The 24,829-nt window shown below is 38.1% G+C and overlaps 2 protein-coding genes and 1 long non-coding RNA gene across 7 annotated transcripts; 1 reads left to right on the top strand and 2 right to left on the bottom strand.

The window, feature by feature from the left end:
• Nucleotides 1-2,987: 2,987 nt before the first annotated feature.
• On the bottom strand, nucleotides 2,988-15,439 carry znf598 (zinc finger protein 598). 2 transcript variants are annotated; one of them, XM_063012812.1, is made up of 12 exons: nucleotides 15,180-15,439; nucleotides 12,341-12,453; nucleotides 12,129-12,258; nucleotides 11,828-12,039; nucleotides 11,532-11,749; nucleotides 11,325-11,445; nucleotides 9,785-9,963; nucleotides 9,421-9,523; nucleotides 7,330-8,162; nucleotides 7,085-7,244; nucleotides 6,445-6,589; nucleotides 2,988-5,848 (listed from the first exon to the last, which is right to left on the bottom strand). In XM_063012812.1, exons 1-12 carry the CDS (start codon nucleotides 15,351-15,353, stop codon nucleotides 5,489-5,491), a joined length of 2,748 nt encoding a protein of 915 aa, XP_062868882.1. In that variant the 5' UTR covers nucleotides 15,354-15,439; the 3' UTR covers nucleotides 2,988-5,488. The 2 variants fall into 2 exon arrangements, with proteins under 2 accessions (XP_062868882.1, XP_062868890.1); XM_063012820.1 differs by lacking the exon at nucleotides 2,988-5,848 and adding an exon at nucleotides 6,917-6,998 and having other exon boundaries at nucleotides 6,454-6,589.
• LOC134331436 (uncharacterized) lies at nucleotides 14,832-20,948 on the top strand. Of its 3 annotated transcripts, none has more exons than XR_010015126.1 (3): nucleotides 14,832-15,113; nucleotides 18,944-18,999; nucleotides 20,759-20,948. It is a non-coding gene; the product is annotated as an uncharacterized LOC134331436 (long non-coding RNA). The 3 variants fall into 3 exon arrangements; XR_010015124.1 differs by having other exon boundaries at nucleotides 18,850-18,999; XR_010015125.1 differs by lacking the exon at nucleotides 14,832-15,113 and adding an exon at nucleotides 15,127-15,364 and having other exon boundaries at nucleotides 18,850-18,999.
• mgmt (O-6-methylguanine-DNA methyltransferase) lies at nucleotides 18,287-23,436 on the bottom strand. Of its 2 annotated transcripts, XM_063012841.1 has the most exons (5): nucleotides 23,363-23,436; nucleotides 20,708-20,821; nucleotides 19,077-19,210; nucleotides 18,833-18,972; nucleotides 18,287-18,739 (listed from the first exon to the last, which is right to left on the bottom strand). In XM_063012841.1, exons 1-5 carry the CDS (start codon nucleotides 23,374-23,376, stop codon nucleotides 18,617-18,619), a joined length of 525 nt encoding a protein of 174 aa, XP_062868911.1. In that variant the 5' UTR covers nucleotides 23,377-23,436; the 3' UTR covers nucleotides 18,287-18,616. The 2 variants fall into 2 exon arrangements, with proteins under 2 accessions (XP_062868911.1, XP_062868902.1); XM_063012832.1 differs by lacking the exon at nucleotides 23,363-23,436 and having other exon boundaries at nucleotides 20,708-20,921.
• Nucleotides 23,437-24,829: the final 1,393 nt, after the last annotated feature.

Below are 24,829 nucleotides of genomic sequence, written 5' to 3'. Positions count from 1 at the left end.
TTAAATATATTTTAAAGTATATAAGTGATCCTGAATATGTTAAAATACAATGTTTACCAGTTACAATCTGCCAAAATTGTCAGCTTGTGTTAAAGAATGTTCCAAACTGCAGTCGTTCCTTACAAGGAAGCAAAGGTCAAAACCGTACAGGTATTGTGTCTACATTAAGATGGCACTGTTTATTGTGGGGTTTAGTGCATTTTATTTGGTGCAAACTAGAGATAATGTAAACCAAAAAAAATTAAATAGTAAAGTTGTGAAATTAATTATCCATTTTAGTGACTTCAAACCATTGTCATTTTTTCATGAAACTTTAAGAAACATTCTATATTTAATAGAACAGTCTAGACAGCCTTAGTTTGTCTAGATTAAGAATGAACACAAAGCAGAGTTTAAATGAGATTGTGCATGAAAAACCGAGCAACTGTTATTTAAAAAAATACTAATCTATAAACTAGGCAAGGTCAAATGGTAATAAATAAATAAAAACAGTAGCTGGACAGTAGTTTGTTTAAACTCCGATGTTAAATGTTTAATGACCGTCAGTGCTTCGTCTGATATGTGCTAGGATAATGCTTGTTTCTGTGTTCTCAGATAGAAGCCTACATGAAATGATAACTGACTGTAATTCAATACATGTCATGTAAATGGACTGTGTGAATGTGATCAGGGTTTTAATGTTTCCTGTACAAACACTGCACCTAAAATTCTTTATAAACCAACAATGCACAACAGCTAGGGTTACATTAGCTATGTCCTTTAAACGCTAGAACAAAATCTACAATGGATAGAAAACTGAAATCATTTAAATGCTTTGACTTTTATATCCATCTCAAGTACACAATTAGCAGGAAAATAAGGAATGATGAAAATGGCCCAAAACTGTTTGTATAACTGTAACATCTGGCATTACAAATCATCTTGTCTGTTAATATTGTAAAACAAAAAATGTGCTATTGTCTACTATTGTCAAATCTAATGTGTTTGAAATGCAACAAGACATTACTAAAATAAAAAGATTTGTTTTGCATTGGAGTTGTGTGGAACTTGCAGGACTTTCACAAACATCCATATGAACACTAGAATAAAACTGTATACACCGATGAAGCATAACATTATGACCACACTCAGTCTTTTATCAGCTTCACTTAACGTATAGAAGCACTGTAGTTCTACAATTAATGACTGTAGTCCATCTGTTTCTCTACATACTTTTTTTAGTCTGCTTTCATGTTGTTCTTCAATGGTCAGGACCCCCACAGAACAGGTATTATTTGGGTGGTGGATGATTCTCAGCACTGCAGTGACAATAACATGGTGGTGGTGGGTTAGTGTGTGTTGTGCTGGTATGAGTGGATCAGACACAGCAGTGCTGCTGGAGGTTTTTAAATACTGTGTCCACTCACTGTCCACTCTATTAGACACTCCTACCTAGTTGGTCCACCTTGTAGATGTAAAGTCAGAGACGATCGCTCATCTATTGCTGCTGTTTGAGTTGGTCATCTTCTACACCTTCATCAGTGGTCACAGGGTGCTGTTGGCTGGATATTTTTGGTAGGTGGACTATTCTCAGTCCAGGAGTGACAGTGAGGTGTTTAAAAACTCCAGCAGCATTGCTGTGTCTTATCCATTTATACCAACACACCACCACCATGTCAGTGTCATTGCATGCTATGTGGTGTTCCTGTGGGGGTCCTGACCATTGAGTAACGGTGAAAGCAGGTTAAAAAAGTATGTAGACAAATAGATGGATTACAGTTAGTAATTGTAGAACTACAACGTGCTTCTATATGGTAAGTGGAGCTGATAAAATGGACAACAATGGTGTAGAACAAGGAGGTGGTCATAATGTTATGTCTGATCGGTGTATAATATAACTGTAAGGCAACAAACTAATGTACATTTAAACAAAGAGACATTTAAACATATTCATGCCTGGAAGAATAGGATAGGACAAGTGGACCGTACCATTTCTTGTCTGGTCTGCCTGCCTTCACTCCCATTACTGCTCACGCCTTCATTAAGGTTGCAGTTGCAAAAGCCACAGAAGGCACTGTATGCTAATGTAAGTAGCTGCTATCTAGCTTCTTCAATACACTTAATTACTTTCTGAGTTTCTTAATAAGATTGTGTCATCTCCATACTGGTTAATGCTAATAATAACTCGTTTTGCCCGAGTTTAGCTAACAACGCCCCAAACTTTGTATTAAGTATTAATTAGGAGGGTCACACCATCCAATCCCCACTGTAATTCGATCCATGCATTTAAGCATTTAATTTGAACTAAATAAAGGCTAATTGTGTTGTCATTGATCTTTAATCTACAGGCAAACATCTGTTATGTACACATCAGAAGTATATAAATAAATAGAATAACACACTGGCAGTACTAGACTTTAAATGTAGAGCAATTGTAGAAAATGTACCATGTGGTTGAAACTTTGTATTTGTGCTACCTCTCAACTTCAGATGGCAGTTAGCCCAATTTCTGTAATTGTTTAATGCATAGTAAATCTGTACATTTCTTATGATAATAGGCACACATTTGGGTTCAGACAGTCCTTAACAATCATTAATTGTCCCTAACATTATTGTTTTTAAGCAAAATTCTATTTCTGCATTTTACCCTTTATCCCCCAATCTAGTTGTACCCAGTTGTATCTTTCTCCCACCACTGCAGATCCCTACCCTGACCAAGAGGAGCCTTACTTAACCCCCACCCCCTTTGACATATCCAATCATGTGTGGGTGCCCGGCCAGACAATATCAGAGCTGAGATTGGAACTTGTGAGCTCGATATTTCAGTGGTGGTGGGCTAGAGCGATAGACCACTTTATCTCCTGAATGCTTGCCACTGCCTTCATTAACTTTAATTTCCATTAGCAAATAAACATTCATAAATCATTACAGCAGAACACCAGATGGATTATTTTGACCAAAAATTAGGGACTAAACTCATTTTTTTAATCGTGAAATGTAATGATCAATTTAAAGGTGATGTTTAATTTAATATGATCTTTGAAATATAATTTGACTTTATGCTCTGTGGACAGGACATTGTCTTGATTGTTTGTTTTCAAGACATGTTACTAGAAGAAACATGAACATTTCATGTAGTATTATCTGGTTGTACCTTGCAGTATTACACATTTTGCTAAAATAAAAAAGCTCAATAAATAAATTGCAAGGACTGAAAGTAAGCATGTAAACAACTGCTAGTAAGTGTATAGTTCACTATTAACATTTTCCACCAGCATTCCACCAGATTTTGTTCAGCACTGGTGCCAAAGTCCTGAACAGTTCAGCAGTTTTCAACCCACAAAATCACAGGTACTCAGACAGGAAAAAATGGTGCTGTTCTCTACCAATAGCTTTGCTGGTGTGGAACCAACGGATCTGTGACAAGCGCTTGTTTCGCCATTTACAACTAAAAGCAAGAGAACCAAAGCAAAAACAGCAGTAATGAATCATCAGTGGTCCACGGAAGAAACAAACGCATTACTTGCGAAATGGTCCTCACAGAAAATACAAGGTCAACTAAGAAAAAGTGCAGCCACATAATCTGATGATGTGCACATAAATAGAAATCACAAAAAGTGGACAGTGAGGTCACTTAATTTGACGGTCACAGATGTCGGCGCAACATGCTGCACAGTGACTACAAAATCCTATCATCTTTATCGCAATCTTTGTCTATGACAAGCTCTCTCCTGTGCACAGATGCTGAAAAAGTTGATTCTGGGCAGTTAGATATGCCCTCAAGGAAAGAAGCAAAAATTTAGAAAAAAAGAATGTGTTTATGTCGTTTATACAGCGTCTTCCGACTTCTGTTTTCGGGATGGAATGGCCACACCCACGTACATAATCGTTGGGCTTACAAACCAGTGTAAATGCAAGTCTAATCTTAAAGGTTCACTAGTTCACAGGAATCAGCACCAGCTCCAGCAATTTGTTGGTGGAAAAGAGATATATGAAAAAAGATGATGCAAAATAACTTTACCTGACTGACAGATCTGTTGTAAACTATTTCAGTATACCTAAATGTTCAACATTTACTTCAACAAGCCAGAGCTTTGACTGTTCACTTTTTTGGGCACTTGCACATGACTTTTTTTAATGAAATACAGTGACTTGAAAAGTATTCAACCCTATGTACTGTCATTATCACTGCAACAGATTGTATGTTTCATGTAAGTTTAACCATTTTATCCATTTGATCTATACATCAAAATGATAAACACTTACAAAATTCATACAAGGTTAGCTTAAGTCACTAAATTTGTTTATAAAGCACTTATTGCATTAAAACATAAAAGCAAAGATTTATAGAAGGAGGAGTCTTAAGATCTGACACGACTAAGAAGAATTCTGGCATGAATTCTTGAGGTGCTGTGAATTCATTGAGGCCCATCAGCCAGGTACCACTATCCCCACTGTAAAATATGGTGGTGGTAGCATCAAGTTATGGGGATACTTTTCCAGCAAGAGCATGGAGTGACTATTGGCAGGATTAATAGGAAGTAAATGATGTACAGTACAAGGACATGTTAAATAAGAATCTGGGAAGTGTTTAGGCACAATGATCCAAACAACACTTCCGAATATACACTGCAGTACTGATTAACTAACATTTGTGACAAGACCTCAAAATTGGTGGACAACCCTGCAAAATGTATATTAAAGAATTTCACAAAATTCACAAAAAAAAAAACATGCTGGGCAGAATTAAGAATGATTTAAAAAATCTTAAATATAAAAGGTAACTCAAGCAAGTGCTATGTTTTCTCCTTTTATCTTTTTATGAAAATGTCTGCTCGATTTGAAGTGTCACATTCATAGTCAATTAAGTTAGTTCAGGATGTAATCAATATTTACATGATACCGGGATGAATACTTTTGCAAGGCACTGTATATGTAATTTCTGTTGATCTGAGTAACAAGTGAGCAATAACTGTTATAAAACAATTTTGAAAATAAATGCTGGGGAAGTTACAAAATGCATTAACCTACAATTACAAAATGATCCACGCTTTAAAGCACCTGTTACAAACCTGATTAATTTCAGCTAATGTGTAAAGATTTTGAATTAGGAAATGTATTACCCCGTAATAATTAATATGTTGAAGTAAACAGTTTACAAAAACACACATTTCAGTTTCACTTTGTGTGACATCTTTTCATTGCTCTCCTTATGAACAGATTTTCTAAAACCCCCATTCTTTTTAAATACACCACTTCAGGAGTGTTTAACTCTAGTCTTAAAGGTCGAAGTCCAGGGATTTTATTTCTGTAACAGGTGTTACCTGTAAAAATAGGAACATTCGTTTTGGACCTTTAGGACTGCAGCTAGACACCCTTTATTCCACTGTAATTACACCACACAGAGTGGCCCCTTAGCACTGAATTCAGCTGATCCCTCATCTTAAATATATTTCAACCTGGAAAAGCACCAGTCCATGTACTGGGGTAGTGTCCCATTTATTGGCAGTTAACTGATAATCTTGCTTATAGCCTGAAGTGATGGAAAGTCGTCATCTCCGATATGCAGGGCCTTATGGGCATTAAAGTCTTTAGGGGCCAAGACCTGCTTGCAGGTAGGACACACCTGGCAGTCCAGCTCAAGATTGTTGTTAGAGGTACATGTTTGCCAAGCTTTCTTTTTGTTCTTCTTGGCTTTGGAGCTTGACTGCTGTTTCTCCAGTGCCTTAAAGTCTGCATGGGCAGTGAGAAGCTCCTGCTGTTTCTGTGTGTCTGGAAGGAGAACCAGCAACTCATTGAAGACTCTACTAAAGTTGTCTCCCAGCAGCTCATGGCAGCTTTTGTGGTATTGGGCAGCTGAGATTAAACCCTATTGAACAAAGGAGAAGGCTTAATATTTCACGTTATTATTACAACAGAGATGGACAGAAAATAGACGTATTATCCTGCGAGGCCTAATTCTATGTTCTGGCTGCGTGGAAACCATTGAATGATTTTACCCTAACGTATATGCTAGTTAACTAGTTATGTGCATTAACACGAACTGTCATTAAATAGGGATGTGAGCAACTACTCAGCTGTGATTAAACTTTATCAAATTATGAACAGCACACAAAGCCTTCACTTCCTTCACTCAAGTGTGCACTTTAACAGAACAGTTAGGATCCAGACCCATGGTGAACAGTTGTCAAAGGCTTGAGGGTGTTAAAGTGAAATTTACTGAATAATTTAGACTCCATTGAACTGATTACTATTTAGCTTGACAAGAAATCCAATTCATAGCAGTTTATTTTGACTCACAATTGTGATGTCAGCAGCCTAATGAGTCAATTATCTGCCAGAAATAAAAAAAGTAGTTTGTCTGTAGTAGTCTGTCAACTTCTGAATAAATACAACATTCATTTAAAAAATATTAACATCTAAAAATGAAGTTTAGACATGTATGAGTAGGTATGAGTATATTACCTGTCTAAATTGGCCTGAGTAGTTTTTAAATTCATTAAACTCGGATTCATCACTTTGAAGAAAGTTCTTTATAGACTGAATTAGGTCCATGTTCCTCTGTTTGAAGTTTTCAGGCATTTGGTAGGTTCCAGCAGAGGGTGCAGGTCTGGAAAAAAATTAAATGACATGAGGGAAATAAAAACTAAAGAAGCTGTAAAAGGTGTCATTTGAAAATAATCACACAAAATGATCATGTGAATAAAGCACAAATGCAAGTTTCCAAAACGTTATAATGAATAACAATGGCTATCTGGTAAGTTTCTCATTTTTAACCAGGCTGGCAACATAATACATTTATTTATTAGGATTTTAACGTCATGTTTTACACACTTTGATTACATTCATGACAGGACAGGTAGTTACTGGTTACACAAGATTCATCACAAGTTTAATGTCAAACACAGTCATGAACAATTTTGTATCTCCAATTCACCTCACTTGCATGTCTTCCCGCTCCACCTGGGAATCGAACCCAGGACCTTCTTGCTGCGAGGCAATACAGTCTGTATATAGTGCTGAAAAAGTGCTCAATAGAGAATGTAAATAATAAAAAATATTGTAGTGTTATCATCAGCATTAATACTTCAGTTGTTAGTAATACCTGTTACATGTGGGTGCAGTGCAGTCTCCTGCATTAATATTAAGTGGAACACCAGTGAATCCAGGAGGAGGTTTGCTGATCACAGGTCCAAGACCAGGAGGAGGAGGAGGAGGAGGAAGCATTGTCTGATTGCTCTTTAATGGAAATGTAGTTTTAAAGCCTATAACACAGAATCACAGCTAGGTTCATTAAAATGTTCAGGAAAATGCAAGATATTTTTGTTTCTGTATAAAATTAAGTCATACCAGGTGGAGGATTCTTAGTAATAAGAGCAGGAAAGTCCTCTTCCTCATGAGCATGGGATGGTTCGGGTATCGGCTGCTTCTTAGGAGCTGGAGGTTCTTCAGAAGTGTTAAATTTGGTCTCTAAATGCTTTTCCTTACATCCATTTATAACGGTGCTGGATTTGGGCACAACAGGGCCTTTGGCAACACTGCCATCTGGTGGCTTCATTTCGGGTACATTTTCTTTGTGAGCCCCAGTGTTCAACAATTCCACATTATGTGCAAAGGTCCCAGAAGAGCTGGTCAAAGGCTGCTTTTTCTTCTTGCCTGGTTTAGCATTCGGCTGTGATGAAGTAGCCTTAACTGTCAGCAAAGAGGAGATCTCCAGCATTGTTGGGACAGCACGGATCTCTTGGGGCATTTTACCGACTTGTGGGTCATCATCATCTGATGAGCCTAAAGATTTGATTTTAGGTGCTGCTTTGGCACTTTCTAAATTGGTAAGCTTTTTCTTGTGGCGAGACTGAGAAACAGCTCCAGACAGAGGCGGGTCACTAGCAGAAAACACAGAGGCAGAGGGTGCTGGAGCTACCTTACTCGGTAGAACTACTGGTTTATTGTTTAGCACCACAGATTTATTTCCTGCTTGGGACCAAGCAGATGCTGAATTCCCCTGGGGCTTCTGAGGTCTGATTTTTGAGATGAGTGCTGGAAAGTCCTCTTCTAGGAAAGACGAAGGTTTTTTAGCTTGAGCCGTGTACACAGGAGTCATTGGAGCCATAGCCTTTGAACCAAATTGGACCAGGCTAGGAAAATCATCCTCCTTCACCGATACAAGAGTGGGCTTGATGGTGCTGCAAAATAAATTTTTCAAAGAATATAGTTATGAAATTGTGTAGTTTCCAAACATAAAAATGTAAATATCTAGACAAAAACAATGACTATAGGGCCTACAAAATAACTTAAAAATGGATTTAAGAAACAGAATTTTAATATGCACTGAATTTACCGGGGAAAATTTATGAACAAATTTATCGAATCTTTTTAAAAAACTTTAAAAATGCCACTTAGGTGGCACAGAGGTAAAATACACTAGCACACCAGAGCTGGGATTTCGATCTTTGATCTTATCGAACCTCAGCTCTGCCATCATTGTTCATACAGGGTTAAGGAGCTGGATAGAGACCTCATAACTGATGCAATTACGACCTCTGCTGGCTGGTTGATGGTGTCTGCACAGAGTAGAGGAATAATGCTGATCAGGGTGTGGCTCTCTGTGCACTTCGCATATGAACTCGGCTGGTGCAGGTGAAAAAATGCAGTCGGCTACTGCTCACGTGACATTTACATTTTTAGCATTTAGCAGACGCTTTTATCCAAAGCGACTTACACAATGAGCTGAACACGATGAGCGATTGAGGGTGAAGGGCCTTGCTCAGGGACCCAACAGTGGCAACTTGGTGGTGGCGGGGCTTGAACCGGCAACCTTCTGTTTACTAGTCCAGTGCCTTAACCACTGAGCTATAACTGGCCCGGAGGGTGACGGAGGGGACGTGTGTCAGTTCGCTCTCCTCAATCAGGGCCGGGGGTCAGCACCAGTGGAGAGGAAGCATAATGCAATTGGGTAAAAATTTGACGCACTAAAAAGGGAAAAAATCCAATAAAAAACTTGTTTTAAAAAGCACCTAAAAGTAAAAAAAAAAAAAACTTTTTTCTTTCAAGGTTGCTTTAAGTCTGCAGCACCACAGAAAGATACATTAAATAAATCTGTTCAGAGATTTGGCTGCAGGGATGTTACACTCAGCATGTACAGTCACATTGAAATGTTTTTCCAGCACTTTACAATGAGGTAGTTATTTAATTTACATTAGATTAGTAAGAGAAGTTAACTCTCTACATGATGTACTTTCTTCAATACAAATGCCACCTTTTGTTTGTCTAGTAGCAGTTTAAAATTACACACTTATTTAACACCTCAAATGTTTCATATTCATCTGAAACTACATGCTTTAAAGTAACTGTTAAGTATGCTTTTAATTGAAATCCAAACTTAAAAAGGTATGACAGTCATAATATGTTGTATAGTGTCATCACAAAATATTTGAAGCATACCTCGGAACAGGTGGTTGTGGTGGTGTTGGTGCTTGTGGTGCACTGGCCCCTAAAATAGGAAAGTCTTCACCCTTTAGCAGGACATTATTCCTCACCGGTCTACCTGCAATATTTTAAAATGTGATTCATTTATGCTTATTCTGCAAACTGATCCTTTATTTATATGATATATTTAAGCTCGCAAAAAGAAATCAGTATGTTTTGCAATTGTACTTTAAAGTGCACAAAGCTAAATCAATTTAAACCTTCCAATACTTGTGAAATGGCTTTAAATAAAAAAATAAAAAAACAGGCACTTATAAGATCTTCCAGCAACCAAAGAGGCACTTGAAAGGCAATCAACAAAACAATATGAACTCTTTACCTTGCATGTCACTAGATGGTTTGATTGCACCTCTATTGCTCTTTAACTCTTCTGTGTCTACTTTCTCCTCTTTGCGTGGTTTTTGGCTGCCTCGCTCATAAACATGTCCTCTCTCTTCGTGTCGACGCATAGAAAGAGAGTCCTGAATAGCAGCTGTCATGTTTCTTTCCTCCTCCTCTCTGTACACAAAAATTAGTATCCATCAAACATAGTCAGGCTATAAAAAAAGCAACAGATAAGGATTAATTTGTTTGAGTTATTGGTTTTATAAACTCTCATGATTAAGACTGGGTTTACTAGAATGAGTGCATTCCAATTTGTTTCATAAGGTTGCAGCATTGTAGCTCCAAAGCATTTGCTTGGTGTAAAATGATTATATTAAAATAAGGTCATAGTAATAAATAATACAACTATATATTGTTTCTATAGCAGCAACTTAAAGGTAGGCCAAATCCCAAATTGCTTTCTTTTGGTCAACACCCATGCACTGATAATATACTGCATCAAGCCTGTACAAATATTTTATTTCATTTTTTACCACTGCTTTATCATGGTCAGGGTTGCAGTGGATCCAGGAATGCAAGCCAGGAATATACCACAGAAATGGAACCAATCCATTGTGGGGCTTCAGCCATCCCTCCATGCAGATTTTTGACATTTATTTGATGCCTTGTAAAAGCAGCAACCCCTTAAATCTTACAGGCTTCTAGAACCCCATACTATGTACTAAATCGTAATGACAACTCAATATTTGTCAACAGTAATAAAGTTAATAAAAATTACACAACTGATGTTGCCATTCTCTAAGCCAAATGTCAGTGCCCTGCATTTAAATGCTGCTGCTAGACTTGAACCAAAATGTTCACAGCTTGGAAATAAATGAGATGGCTTACTCTTGAAGAAATCTGGGTAGGCCTGCAAAAGGTTTCCAATTATTATACATTTTTCCTAAACATCTAAATTACATATTAATGACCAGGGTTTTGGAATGGAATGTTTTATCAAGCTTGTGGTCATGTGCCCACATACTTTTTCCCTCAAAGTGTATTTTCAAACTGCAGCTGTTTTGGTCTAGCAGCAGCATCCAAATGCACTCTTGAAGGAATTTGGTGGGCTGATGACTTTTCAAAGGATTTACCACAGTTTTTTTTTTACTTTTTCAGTTTAATGACTCACTTTGGTTTGCTGGACTTCTAAATATATAGCACTGGCTTTGTAACACTTTCGAGACAAAATACCAATAATTTTCTTTCATCTCTCTCAGTTTTTTGGTTAACGAGTTTTGCACATCTAGGTCTGCAGAAACAGGTAAACTAATCTAAAATTAGGTTAAATATAGTCACAGCAAGAATATGGTTTTGGGGTGTGTTTCACAGAGTTTGACTGGATTGAAAAAAATGTACTAAATTGGACAGCGTTGACAGGCAAATTAAAAGTATTTCATAAATAATAAGTCAATTATGACTTTAGAGAGGTGAACTCCGTGAACTCAGTAAAATGATGTAGGTGTTAAAAGTGCCCTGTAATGACACAGACTTACCTATTATACCTCCAGCTTCTTACATTCTGCTGTAAACCTTGGGGTCTTCCTCGTCCTGATCTCCCTTGTCTATTGAAGCGGTCGACTTCCTCATAGTCTTCACCCGCTACTATAACTTGACCTGATTTAGAGACTTAATTGGTATATGGGCTAACAGCAAAATATAAGCATAGCATAGCCACAAAGAGCAGCGTTTAACAGACTCACCATCATTTCTTCTCTGTTGCCGTGGAGCATAGCTGAACTGCAAGTCAATCTGCCGGTTTTGCCGCGCTTCAGCCCGGTTTTTACTATGAGCAGCAGCTTTGTGGGCCTTGTAATCAATCTCTGTCCGAAAGGCGTGTGTAAATTGCTCGGTTCTGCAGCGACCTTCCTCACACAGAAAATGGCTCTCTCTGAAGTGGTCACTAAGAAACTTGTAGTTGCTGATTAAACAGAAACAGGATATTAAGAATATTTTTTACAATTCACAAATAAAGCAGGGCAGTAGCAATTGTAATTACCTGTAGTACTCTTGAGCTCCATCTGCATCACAAAAATGGCAAAAGTAGTGGTCTCGCCTTAAGTGCTTAAGCAGTTCATCGTTATCTAGATACCGGTCATCACAGAATTTACAAAGTGGATGGCCCCGATGAGAGGTGTCATCTGGGTCCCCTTGCATCCGATGTCTGACTAAATCTTTGCGGTTGTACCACTTTCTCTCATAGGAGAATATCTGAGAATGTGAATGTAAAGTAAAATTAGCCAAGACAAGTTAAATGTGGAAGTCAACCAAGGTTAGGCAAATAAAAGTCCACACAATACCTTCAAGTGCTTAGCACATAGTTTGCAGGAAAAGAGCTCATGTTGTTTCCGCATGTGTTGCTCCAGCTCCTCAAATCTGGAGAACACTTTGGGCTCAGGACATTGGGGACATTCAGATAGCAAAATTTTCCTAAAAATGTAATTAATATTAATACAAATATTTAAAAGACAACATATATCCCAGCTAAAACAAAATAAAGGCCAATGAATACCTGAATTGTGCAAAGATTTTTCCATCACCAAAATAGATGTCATATTTCTTTTCAAACTGGTAATCATGAAAAGGCAAAGCAGCAAATGGCTGAAGCTTTTTTACGAAGATAACCTAGGAAAACAGTTATTACAAATTAAACAAGAAGTCAACTGGTAATTAACTCTCAATTAATGTATTTATTAACTTTTTTCATATTCTTTAACTAGGGGAAAACTCCTCACAAACAGTGACTGGATGAGTAACAGAGAAAGTGCGCAACACAAAGTTAACATTTTTGAAAAATAAAAGCAGAGATCCGCCTGTTAAGAAAAAAAGCCCTAGATTACAAGAAGAGACAATCCAACACTGAGATAAGTGGTTCAAAACATTAACAGACTAGGGTAATCAAAAACAGAATAATAATTAAATCAGTCAATCATTGAGAGGCTGTCTGACATTTGCAGCATTTTATCAGACCTTTATAAAGACAACTATAGCTTAGTTTTCGGGTTCTTAATGAAAATGTTTTAGACAGTTGTAACCTCACCCTAATTATTTTAAAGATTTAAATGAATGAGTAAATAAGAGAGTTTACAAAACACCTTTTTGTAGGTCGGGGCGCCACATTTTTTCTCTTAGGGACTTACCACACTTATACACACCTTTAATTAATTAAACTTTGTTTAATGCATTTATAACTCCACACAGTAATATATAAATACCCCTATATCCCCACCCTCAGTTGTAAGCTTACCGAAACCCAAACGAACCCTACCTATTTACAAAATAACCCCAAGTCCGTGGCACACAAATAGATAGTTACAGTCCCGGTTAGGCAGTGAATTGAGGGAGAGATAAAGAGAAAGCTTCCAATAAGGTGACTCGGCGGTCCCTACTTTAAAAGCCCGAAAGCTCACACAACCGTCCAAATCCACACGCAAGGTATTAAAACAGCAAACAATAGCGTTGTTGGAGTAAAATAGAACTTCTAGCGTAACTTTCTTCACTAGCGCTGCGCTTCTCCTTACCCTCTTCCTGTTTTTTCCCATAGTCTTATCCTATTCGTCGGTACGGTCCCGACGTCGCTCCACGTGATCATGATGGGGAACCATGTCAATAACATCAATAAAGTACACTTGTCTTTATCTTTACTGATCATACTTATTTTATAAAAGAAAAGAAAGGATATATGACTACATAATAAATAAATAGTCAAATCTAATGTGACACCGTCACACAGTTTTTACTGATGTTAAAATGTTTATTTGACTTTTTTTATTTATTTATTTATTAGGATTTTAAAGTCATGTTTTACACACTTTAGTTACATTCATGACAGAACAGGTGGTTACTTACAGTACTACACATGGTCAATCAGTTCACTTCACGGTTAATCAAGTTTAAAGTCAAACACAGTCCTGGACAATTTTGTATTTCTAATTCACCTCACTTGCATGTCTTTGGACTGTGGGAGGAAACCGGAGCTCCCATAGGGAACCGACACAGACAAAAAGGAGAACATGCAAACTCCACACAGAAAAGACCCTTCTTGCTGTCAGGCGACAGTGCTATCCACTGAGCCACCTCTAACTATTTAACACCTATTTTGCCGCCCTATTAAAATTTATTTAAGTCAAATTATTTACTTAATATGTTTGAGAGTTAAAGTTTCAGCACACCCATCTGCCTGCCCGTTAAAATCTGTACTTTTTACTCACTGTGACATATAGAACACCTCAAAACCTCAGTGCACTCTTTTGCTTTTGTGCAAAGTGAAACAGTTTTGCTTTGCTTTGAAGTAAAAGTGTACTTCACAGGGTATTTAGGGTGTGTATGTGTATTGATTTACTGACATGTCCTTAGAAATAGACAATTAATTTTGTCCAAAGTACAAAGTAAAATACTTGTCCTTTAATTTGCCATCTCCATGTTCGCGTTTGAATTAACTAAATTATTAAGATTGCACAGAAAAACAGACAAAAAGACTAGCAGGTTTACAGACAACTATCAGAAACATTGGCTCATTTAAGATGAAACTGGTGATGCCTTAAATCATTTATTTTAAAAAAGTGAGATGTAGTTGCTAAATTGATTTTGTTGTCAATGTTCATTATAACAATTTAAACATAATAGTTAATGTCGTTAATTAACTCTTCTGGGTGGGCTTAATTAAATCAAAACTAACATGAATATAGTGGAGATAGTAAAAGATATTCATGTGTAGCGTGTGAACGTTCAATACGTTTCAAGTATCGTGACATCTTGTGACATCGACTGACTTCTCAGTTTGGCAACGTGTCTGTTTGAGTTAAAAACGGGAAACAGTATAGACCTGAAATGAATAAAACGTATTGCCTCGTATTAAGTGAATGAAAAAGTAATCACATGAACTGAACAAATAAATAATTATATTAATTGCAACCATGGTGTCATTTACTAACATGTCGCTAGGCAATGACAGCACAGACCACGGTGTTCGTTAAATTTTAAAAGCCGTTTATAAACATCCAGTTTTATTCTGTAGGATTTTAACGCATTAATTAAGTAAATGTTTAAACCCTCTGTCACAATATCTGAGTTTAAATTTCTCTGTGAAACTATGCGCATACCGGTTACTTAACCGGATAGCTAACTAGCTTGTATGCTAGCATTTTAAATATAAGCCTAGGTAGATAAGCTATGCTTAAGCTAAGTTGTTTCCTGGATTTAGCTGAACAACTCTCTTTTCACCGGGACAACCCGAAACACCCGCCAGTTCAGAAGCAAGCGACTCAATATCTTCTAAACTACAGGTGAGGTGTGGTAGCAGGCCTGTGAGCGAGCTCAGTAGCGGCTCTCAGTTAGGCTAGAGCGGATACCTTATCGAGCGTCTCCCGGCAGACAGCGCAGTACCTCTGCTCACACAGCACCCGCATCTTAGTGGAGCAGCGGTAACACACAGGGTGATCACACTTCCCCACCGCGAAAATCTCAATGTCCTGACAGCACAGCACACACACGCTCTCAGTCTCCTTCTTCATTCTTGAATCCATTCTATAACAAGGTGCAGCAACTTTATTAACTCTGTTATTTCTCTATAATGTCTGCTAGCTAAATGCTAACTGGACTGTAACCGACAGTGAACTCTGAGGTGGAATTGAACTACGACTGTTCACGTAATCTCCAGCACCGGTGCATTATGGGACACCAGTTTTTTGCTACGTTAACTATGTCGATAGAGCCGCACTACATTTGAAATGTGTTTCACCTGATTTATTCAAAGTCATGGTGGTAGTATTTAATAAATATGCAATACTGTAATTAAATTAGTGTTAAAATGCTCAACTCCAGACTTTACTGGAACTAGGGCTTGTATCATTCTAACAACTAGCACCATTCCTAATCTAGGTTAAGACATTAATGACCTGAATATTAATTCTCCATTTACAAAAAAAATGAATGCTTTAATAAAGACTAGAATTAAGTCATTTCAAATCACCAGGCTTAAGCATAATAGAACGTTTCTGAACCCTGTTTTGGAGGGCAGACTCTGAAGTAGATCTCCAATGGTTCAACAGGCAAGAGGGCTTAAGGCTGTTCTAAATGAAAAAGATGAACATTGTTCTTATTATAATGTCTTTTAAATGTCATTTAATAGAATATATTGTTTCTCATTACAGTGTTTTGTCTCTCGGCTGTATGTCATCTTCATTAATATTTTTATTACTTAGATTAAATGCATTTTTATCTACAAACCCCATTTCAGAAAAGTTGGGGCACCTTTTAAAAATGCAATAAAAATCAAAAGATTATCAGTGATTTCAATGGCACTTGGGCGACATTGTCTGTGAACTGACAGACAATTCTCTCATAACATTCGGCACAAAGTCGTGAACCACAACCCATCCTTGCTTGCAAAATATAAACCTTTGGTGGATGCTCCTTTTATACTTAATCTCAGTGTTACCTGTTAAACTGTGGAACCTTTAACAGGTAACCTTCCAGAACAGTGTTACATGTTCAGTCGTACTTTTCCTTTGTCGCAACTGTTTTGAGTGTTGCAAGCATTACATTCCATTGTTTATATTTTTAGAAATATAAAATGCAATTAGACTTGACAGTAAAAACACTGAAAATGTTTTCTTTGTACTTTAACAGTTAAAATTTAAAGTTTTTAGTTTCACTGCATTTAGTTAAATAACTTTTCTGGAAATGGGTTTATATTTTTTTTAAAAGAACACAAATAACACCTACTCAAGCCATATTTGATCATGCAAATTGTAGAATTTCCAGACAGAGGGTGTACACAATATTAATACCAATATATTTATATAAGGTCAGTTTAAGTAGGTTTTTATTAATGCCTTATCTATAAACAAGTACAGTGAAATACAGTGAAATATACATGAAGTATTTGCCACTTCCAGATTTCTTCTTTTTATGCAACTTATGTTTAATTTTGGTTTGTAAACAAAATGTTACAGAAAACAAAGGCAATCTGAGAAAACACAATGATTCGTTTGTTAAAGAAAAAAGTTGTCAAACACCAATTGGCCCGGTGTGGAAAAAGTAATTGCATTTAACCTATTAACCACAGCAGCAACAAAAAGCTTTGACTTTTTATACATGAACTATTCACAGAAATAAATCCACTCGTTGGCTGCAGTAGGTTTACGTTAATTATGTCTTTACATCTTCATCATTTAACAGCAGTGTTAACAATCCTAAATCCTGACCTAAACCAACTCCAACATTTATGCTAAATAGCTCTAATATCTCTTTTTTTCAGTATCCTGGTCAGATACTTTGTTGGAGACTGCAAACTAAAGCAATATGATTTCAGGACCTAGGTAATGTGAACAGTGTGATATATACAGGGGTTGGACAAAATAACTGAAACACCTGTCATTTTAGTGTGGGAGGTTTCATGGCTAAATTGGACCAGTCTGGTGGCCAATCTTCATTAATTGCACATTGCACAAGTAAGAGCAGAGTGTGAAGGTTCAATTAGCAGGGTAAGAGCACAGTTTTGCTCAAAATATTGCAATGCACACAACATTATGGGTGACATACCAGAGTTCAAAAGAGGACAAATTGTTGGTGTACGTCTTGCTGGCGCATCTGTGACCAAGACAGCAAGTCTTTGTGATGTATCAAGAGCCACGGTATCCAGGGTAATGTCAGCATACCACCAAGAAGGACAAACCACATCCAACAGGATTAACTGTGGACGCAAGAGGAAGCTGTCTGAAAGGGATGTTCGGGTGCTAACCCGGATTGTATCCAAAAAACATAAAACCACGGCTGCCCAAATCACGGCAGAATTAAATGTGCACCTCAACTCTCCTGTTTCCACCAGAACTGTCCGTCGGGAGCTCCACAGGGTCAATATACACGGCCGGGCTGCTATAGCCAAACCTTTGGTCACTCGTGCCAATGCCAAACGTCGGTTTCAATGGTGCAAGGAGCGCAAATCTTGGGCTGTGGACAATGTGAAACATGTATTGTTCTCTGATGAGTCCACCTTTACTGTTTTCCCCACATCCGGGAGAGTTACGGTGTGGAGAAGCCCCAAAGAAGCGTACCACCCAGACTGTTGCATGCCCAGAGTGAAGCATGGGGGTGGATCAGTGATGGTTTGGGCTGCCATATCATGGCATTCCCTTGGCCCAATACTTGTGCTAGATGGGCGCGTCACTGGCAAGGACTACCGAACCATTCTGGAGGACCATGTGCATCCAATGGCGGTGCCGTGTATCAGGATGACAATGCACCAATACACACAGCAAGACTGGTGAAAGATTGGTTTGATGAACATGAAAGTAAAGTTGAACATCTCCCATGGCCTGCACAGTCACCAGATCTAAATATTATTGAGCCACTTTGGGGTGTTTTGGAGAAGCGAGTCAGGAAACGTTTTCCTCCACCAGCATCACGTAGTGACCTGGCCACTATCCTGCAAGAAGAATGGCTTAAAATCCCTCTGACCACTGTGCAGGACTTGTATATGTCATTTCCAAGACGAACTGACGCTGTATTGGCCGCAAAAGGAGGCCCTACACCATACTAATAAATTATTGTGGTCTAAAACCAGGTGTTTCAGTTATTTTGTCCAACCCCTGTATGTACTAACAATAGTGTAAAAAACTCCAAACTATATAACACCCTTGGTTGAACCGAGAGAGTAAATAAAGAGTGGTTTGCGTTAGTTTGCTGAACACATAAACACTAAATTAGCTTTAATAAACTAAAACTATCATGGCTAACTGTAAAACAATATAAATCTGGTAACCAACAAAGAAGAAAACAACAGAGTCTAATCCTTCTGCTTCTCATGAGAAAGCAGCCACAGCTTAACATGGTTTCCTCTCCCTCCCATATATTTGCCACTATCACCAGAGCTACACAGCACGCGATGACATGGCACAATCAGAGGAATCTGCGAGATAAAAACACAAAAATAAAATTCGTCAGCAAATTAAAATTGACATTTCTACTATGCAAAGAAATAAATGCCAACCAAACAACTAACCGGATTTCTCCTCATAGCACTGCCCACTGCTCGTATGGCCTTCGGGTTTCCTGCCACCTCACTGAGCTGCTTGTAGGAGATGGTTTGGCCCACTTTTACTTTCTCTTGCAGAGTTCGCAACACATGAGCAGTAAAGGAGTCTGACTCACAGAGATGGAAAGTTCAGAGTAAGTATGTGTTCAATGACAGATTTTATGACAGAATGATCTAAGGCAGGTAGTGTGTGTTTGTGTGATAGACTTACCCCCCTGAAATAGAGGGTTGTGTAGGGCAGGTAAGGGAAGAGAGTTGACTGACTGTGCAGAACTGAAGTAACTCTGGAGCCAGTGCACACACCGCTGCAGCTCTGGCTTCAGCTCTGTCTTGTCAGAAATTATTCTTGAGACAAATACAGACAAACTACAATCATACTGAACATTAATACCTTTCATTTTAACTATATTGTGCTTGTGCTAGTGTATAGACCATTACCACGGACATGAATTCCAACAGGGCAACATAACAAGGCAGCAAGCAGTGTGAGTGGCAAACAGTACCAGTATTCTGTTGGGGTTTGAACCTAAGTCTGGTATGTTCTCCCTTATGTACACATGCTTGCTGACTTCTAGTTATACTTGCTAACTTTTGGGTTATCTGTTTTTATTTACACATCTTTAGGCACATGGTCTAGGTCATTCCAAACTTTCAAGCAGTTTACAGCATTGCATCCTTGATGCGGTTTTGTTTCCATAATGAAGGTGATGCTGTGTCAAGATCTTATATATTAATTGGTTAGTGCTATTTGAGAGGTTAATCCAATGGATCTTTTTATGAACTTGGCCAAAACAGTGCTGCAAACTGCTTACATAAATTAATCAGATTAATAATATTAATAATATATAATAACAATATGCCTATAGTGTAAAGTTGGTGGTAGGCATTTCTGTGATACAACTGGCCCCTGGGCCACTGGTTAGGATTCACAGTTAGTGTTTTGCCATGGTCATCACTGGCTGTTGCAGTATTGCCTTTATTCACTTTATTATTTTAGATTTATTACAAAATATAACAGCTGATAACTTGCTGTGATGAATGTGGGAGGAGTGGTGGCTAAAAGCCAAGAAAGCAAACCCAAAATTTCACCTACTGTTGAGAAGAAATTTGTCAGAATGGTCAGATAAAATCCAAGTACCCCCCCCCCCCCCCACACCAAAAAAGTGTCAACTAGGCTGTGTAAATCAAGAGAAGGAAGCCCATGCTTTAAAATCTACTTCTTTAAGCTTGATTAAAGCTGATAACACATGAACAAAGAAAAACAAAAGTTGTCTGTGGATACAGCTTTCCACACCACCAATAAATAATCTAAAAAGTTGTATTAATAATTAATAATTGCATCATTAATCAATACATTAATGTAGAACCAATATCCATGATTCAATGAAGTAAAATCATCTATTTTTGTCAGTGCACTGACAAAATGACTGGGTGTGCTAAGTATTTAGTGATTTTTAACACTGTCCTAATATTAGATTTTGTATTTTGATGTGGAATGTTCCTACATGAAACTGCTGGAAATAATGTCACAGCAATGAACACCAGGTGCATTCATTAGCTCAGTCCACAATTAATGTTTCACACTTAGCTGTTAATGGTGCCACACTTTGTAACATGTACCTCTTTGCACCAATATCTTACCACCACTGCATTTAGCCAAGCACATTTAGACATAATAAAAAAGGCTATGGTAGTTTTTATGGTAGTTTTTATGGTAGTGTGGTATCTGTGCTGTTTCCATAATTATGGTGATGCTGCAAATTACCCACATGTTTTTTATTGTGATAAAAGTCTAAGTTCCAAATATATTGTTTTCATAGTAATAGGAATAATGTGTCGTACCTGTGCTCTGTTTCTATGTTAATGGTAATGGTGTGTATTCCTTTTTCACAGCCACTTAGCTGAAGCTCTCCCACCGGTGACTCCAGACAGACAGACTGCAACGCACACTCACTGCTAACACACAAACACATTTTTGTGTTATTAAATGTGGATGGAACTTAATATGCTACATGCAGAAGCTAGTAATTAAAGTGCATTCTCCATACAGAGCTTTATCCATCAATAAAGTTAGTTAAACAAATACTATTAAAAAGCATGGTTTCAACAAATTCAACACAAAATGCCACTTTTAATGACTACTGCAATCTCAGAATTATTTAACCCCCTAAATAGAATTCTTTATAAGAGCACACATTTGCAAATCAGGCATTCTCAAGCAAAGCTAAAGCTAAAGTTAAACAATGGCTTCATTAGTTGCATTAAGTATGCTTAAGATAAAACACATAAAATACCTGGACTGGCTAGGGGTTTGTTGACTGTAATGTTTGATTGCATGGTCGAAATATGGCAAAGTCGAGAGAGTTGTCCAAAAAGAGAAAAGGACATGAAAATATAGCAAAGGCACTGAATATTCCTAGAGATACAGTTGGAGGTATTTCACAATTAAAGAAACAGTGGCTACACTACCTGGCAGAAAGAGGAAGCTATCACTGGCTGCCACCAGATTTTTGAGGAGGCAATTAGTCAAAAAATCCTGAGTAATTGCAAAAGACCTGCAGCAAGATTTGTGGCAGCAGGCACTGAGGTTTCAGTTTGCACAGTAAAGCGCATACTAAACGCTAAAGGTCTATATGCATGAACTCCAAGACGTACCACATTAAATATCAGCTTTAATATGCCCAAAACCATATAAATGAGCCACAGAAGTTTTGGGATTCTGTTTTGTGGAGCAATTTAAAAAACTGGAACTTTTCTGGCAGGCTCGGTGATGCTCTGGGGATACTTTGCTGTCTCTGGCACTGAAAGCCTATAGAGGGCAAAATGAATTCAATCAAGTATCAGGAAATCTGAAGGAAAATAAACCATAACACATCTGTGAGGAAGCTGAAGTTTGGGTGTTATTAGACACTCCAACAAGACAATGATCCCAAACATAGCTCAATCTTCACCAAGGCTTGGTTTTAGACGTAATCCTGAAAGATTCTGGAGTGATAGTCACACCTGTCTGACTTGAACTCTATAGACAATCTTTCATAAGTCACAGGACAAACACTCAGACCAACTGGAGCAACTAAAAATGGCTTAGGTGTGATTGTGTGTGTCAGTATCTGTGTTTGTTCTGTAATGGACTAGAGGCTAGGACTAGGTGTTTCCTGTATTTTGCTCACGAATCAGACACTCTATTTTAGTTTTGTAGATGTCAGGTCTTAAGGTCGTACACAACCCACACACAACATGGAATTTAAATTACATTTGAATTGGTTGGTACAAACATAACCAAGAAATTACATTTGGAGAACCTTTCCTGCATACCCTTTAACTTTGTGGCTACATGTCTAAAACTTTTTCACTGAGTGAAGTGACAGTTGGGATGTTTTTTCTTCATAGTTTACCTACACTTTTGCTGGGGTGGTACCCTGAAAAGTACGATAAATGCACCTGTACAATGTATGCTTTACATGAGAAAATAAAAAGTAAAACAGTGAACTTTGTACCGTACATGAGTTCAGGTGCGGCTCGTTCCTTAGGGCGATCGGGCGACGCACCACCAAAGGGCGAAAGGGAAGAAATTTTGCTATCACAGCTGTGACTGTTCTGGACAGTCTGTCTTGCCTCGGAATATCGTAGTCCAATCAGCGTTGAGTTGTGTTTCGTACAGTACCGCCCCTTTTGGGGTGATTTCAGTCTGACTGAAAATCGCCTCAGATTGCTCTCATAGACTCTCATGTTAAGGCTCTTTTTTTCGAACTGCAGGCGCTGCAATACATTCTGAATGGGTTCCGGGAGGGCTCGCACTTACGTGCTTGCGTCACACGTAACCTGGTGTCGCGATCTCGTCACCATGACTACCATCACCTCAGTTCGGAGCAACTCAATCAGGATAAATTAGCAACTTAAGAATTAGGGCCACCCAGACCAAATTTAAACATCAAGCAAGTATCTACAAAGAGGGGAAATTATATAAGTTACAAGTAAATTACAAGTAAGTAATGTCATTTTTAAATTGTGAATTGTGATTGCACTTAATGTATCTCCCCAATTGTTTAATTGTACTTCTTTATTCATTGCACATCAGCCCCGATGCCAATCTTTATTCTGGATCTGCTGCACCTAAAATAAAGAGCTATCTGATGAAGACTGAATTAAATTGTTAGTGTGAAGGCTTTACTTCATTTTATGATTAATGGTAAAGCTGGTCTCTCTCCATGTTCAAAGTTATTTGTGAGGGCAAACTGACAGATGACTTAAGAAGTTAATTATTTAAGCTTTAATTTACCCATTGAACGGGTCACCTTGGCCATCATCGCAACAATTGCCCCCCTCCTGAGAGATTTGGCAGGAGCCGCCACTGCATGAGTTTAAGTTACCGTTCACTACATGTACATGTATTACCTGTATCTCTCACACTCACTCCCCCAAACTGCGCCATGAGCATGATGAGTAGCTCGGTGTAAACCAGGCTAAAATGTTGTTGTAGATAATAGTGACACTTACCTCTGGTTTTGCATGATAATGAGAAGCACACAACATTTAAGTGAGAAAAACCGCAGTAAACGGTTAAACTCTAGTTATGTACTCCTGTCGCCACTTCCTTCTTCGAAAGCAATATATTAGATTGACATGACAACAGACCAATCGACAATCGTAACGGTCAGGCTTCGAGCTTCGGATTAAATCCGTGTTTTCCGACTGATGTTTTAAACTTTTCGTCTTATTAAAAACAAACAACTGTACATTAAATGTCCAAATAACACCAAAGATCAAATTCTTACAAAATTTCCGCCCCTCAAAATCATTAAGACTTCTTAATTAAACTTCTTAATAAAATGTTCAGGTAATGGCACAATTTGATACTCTTTGGTGATAGCGGCGCCGTCAAGAGGGGGCCGGGGGGAGCACCCATACAAAATCGCGACCCCCCCCCCCCCCCCCCCCCCCCCCCCCTATTTTATTAGGTGCTGTCCATTTAGTTCAATAATGTATATTTTTACAATAGTTCATGTAAAAAAAATGCAGGCAAATCAAAGCTTCCGAATTCAGATTTTGGCCAGAATTTCAATCCAAAGCAAGATATGCTCATATATTTTTGCATTCCTTCAATGTGCATCATTCGGGTGGGCTGGCAATGAAAAAACTCTCTCTTTATTGGTTGGGGGGGGTGGCATTGTGACTCAGTGGGTAGCACTGTCGTCTCACAGCAAGAAGATCATGAGTTGGATCCTCAGGTGTGGTGGTCTGGGTCCTTTCTGTGTGGAGTTTGCATGTTCTCCCCGTGTCTGTGTGGTTTTCCTCCGGGAGCTCCGGTTTCCTCCCATAGTCCAAAGACATGCAGTTGAGGTGAATTGGAGATACAAAATTGTACATGACTGTGTTTGACATTAAAGTTGTGAACTGATTAATCTTGTGTATCGAATAAAAAGTAGAATTATAAGTGACAGCTTAGTAACCACAAAAGCCGAAATAATAAATTATCTGTTGGATATGGATATAAATATTCTGGAAACATGAAGAAAAACATTTAGAAAAAAAAAGTGGATAATGAAACAACACACTGGTATAGATTTGTCTCAATTTGAAGAAGAGAAGCTCAGGTAAGCAGCAGTTATGATGTTATACTGCTGTGTGGTTGATCTGGGTTGCGGTGCTGCTGTCAGGATTTTTTTTTAATTCTCATTTATTTGAAGTAAAATGGCAGTGGTCTGCCATTGTACTTGGTTAAGTTTACATTATATTGTATCGTATATCGCCACTTCTCAAAAGCATATGGAGATATGAGTTTTTTAGTAAAATCACCCAGCCCTAGTCGAATTAGCTAGCTAATAGTGTTACCATACTAGCTGCTACTGTTAGTCACTGTGCCGTGCAATTTGCAGACAATGAAGAGAAAGTCCACAGACATCTGGTCTTTCTTTAAGAAACGTACACTGTAAAAAGGAGACTGTGAAATGTACAGTAACTTGC

The sequence above is a fragment of the Trichomycterus rosablanca genome, chromosome 2 (genome assembly GCF_030014385.1).
Source record: "Trichomycterus rosablanca isolate fTriRos1 chromosome 2, fTriRos1.hap1, whole genome shotgun sequence".
Lineage (NCBI taxonomy): Eukaryota > Metazoa > Chordata > Actinopteri > Siluriformes > Trichomycteridae > Trichomycterus > Trichomycterus rosablanca.
This window is presented reverse-complemented; position numbering and strand designations above follow the sequence as displayed.

Coding starts and splice junctions, on each gene's coding strand:
- mgmt (XM_063012832.1), bottom strand. CDS start 20,838: ATGTGTTTGTGTGTTAGCAGTGAGTGTGCGTTGCAGTCTGTCTGTCTG. Junction 18,973..19,076: donor CAACCCTCTATTTCAGGGGG/GTAAGTCTATCA, acceptor TCTGTGAGTCAG/ACTCCTTTACTGCTCATGTG. Junction 18,740..18,832: donor GTGCTATGAGGAGAAATCCG/GTTAGTTGTTTG, acceptor TTTATCTCGCAG/ATTCCTCTGATTGTGCCATG.
- znf598 (XM_063012812.1), bottom strand. CDS start 15,353: ATGGATTCAAGAATGAAGAAGGAGACTGAGAGCGTGTGTGTGCTGTGC. Junction 11,750..11,827: donor GGAGCTCAAGAGTACTACAG/GTAATTACAATT, acceptor CTGTTTAATCAG/CAACTACAAGTTTCTTAGTG. Junction 9,524..9,784: donor ACCATCTAGTGACATGCAAG/GTAAAGAGTTCA, acceptor AAAATATTGCAG/GTAGACCGGTGAGGAATAAT.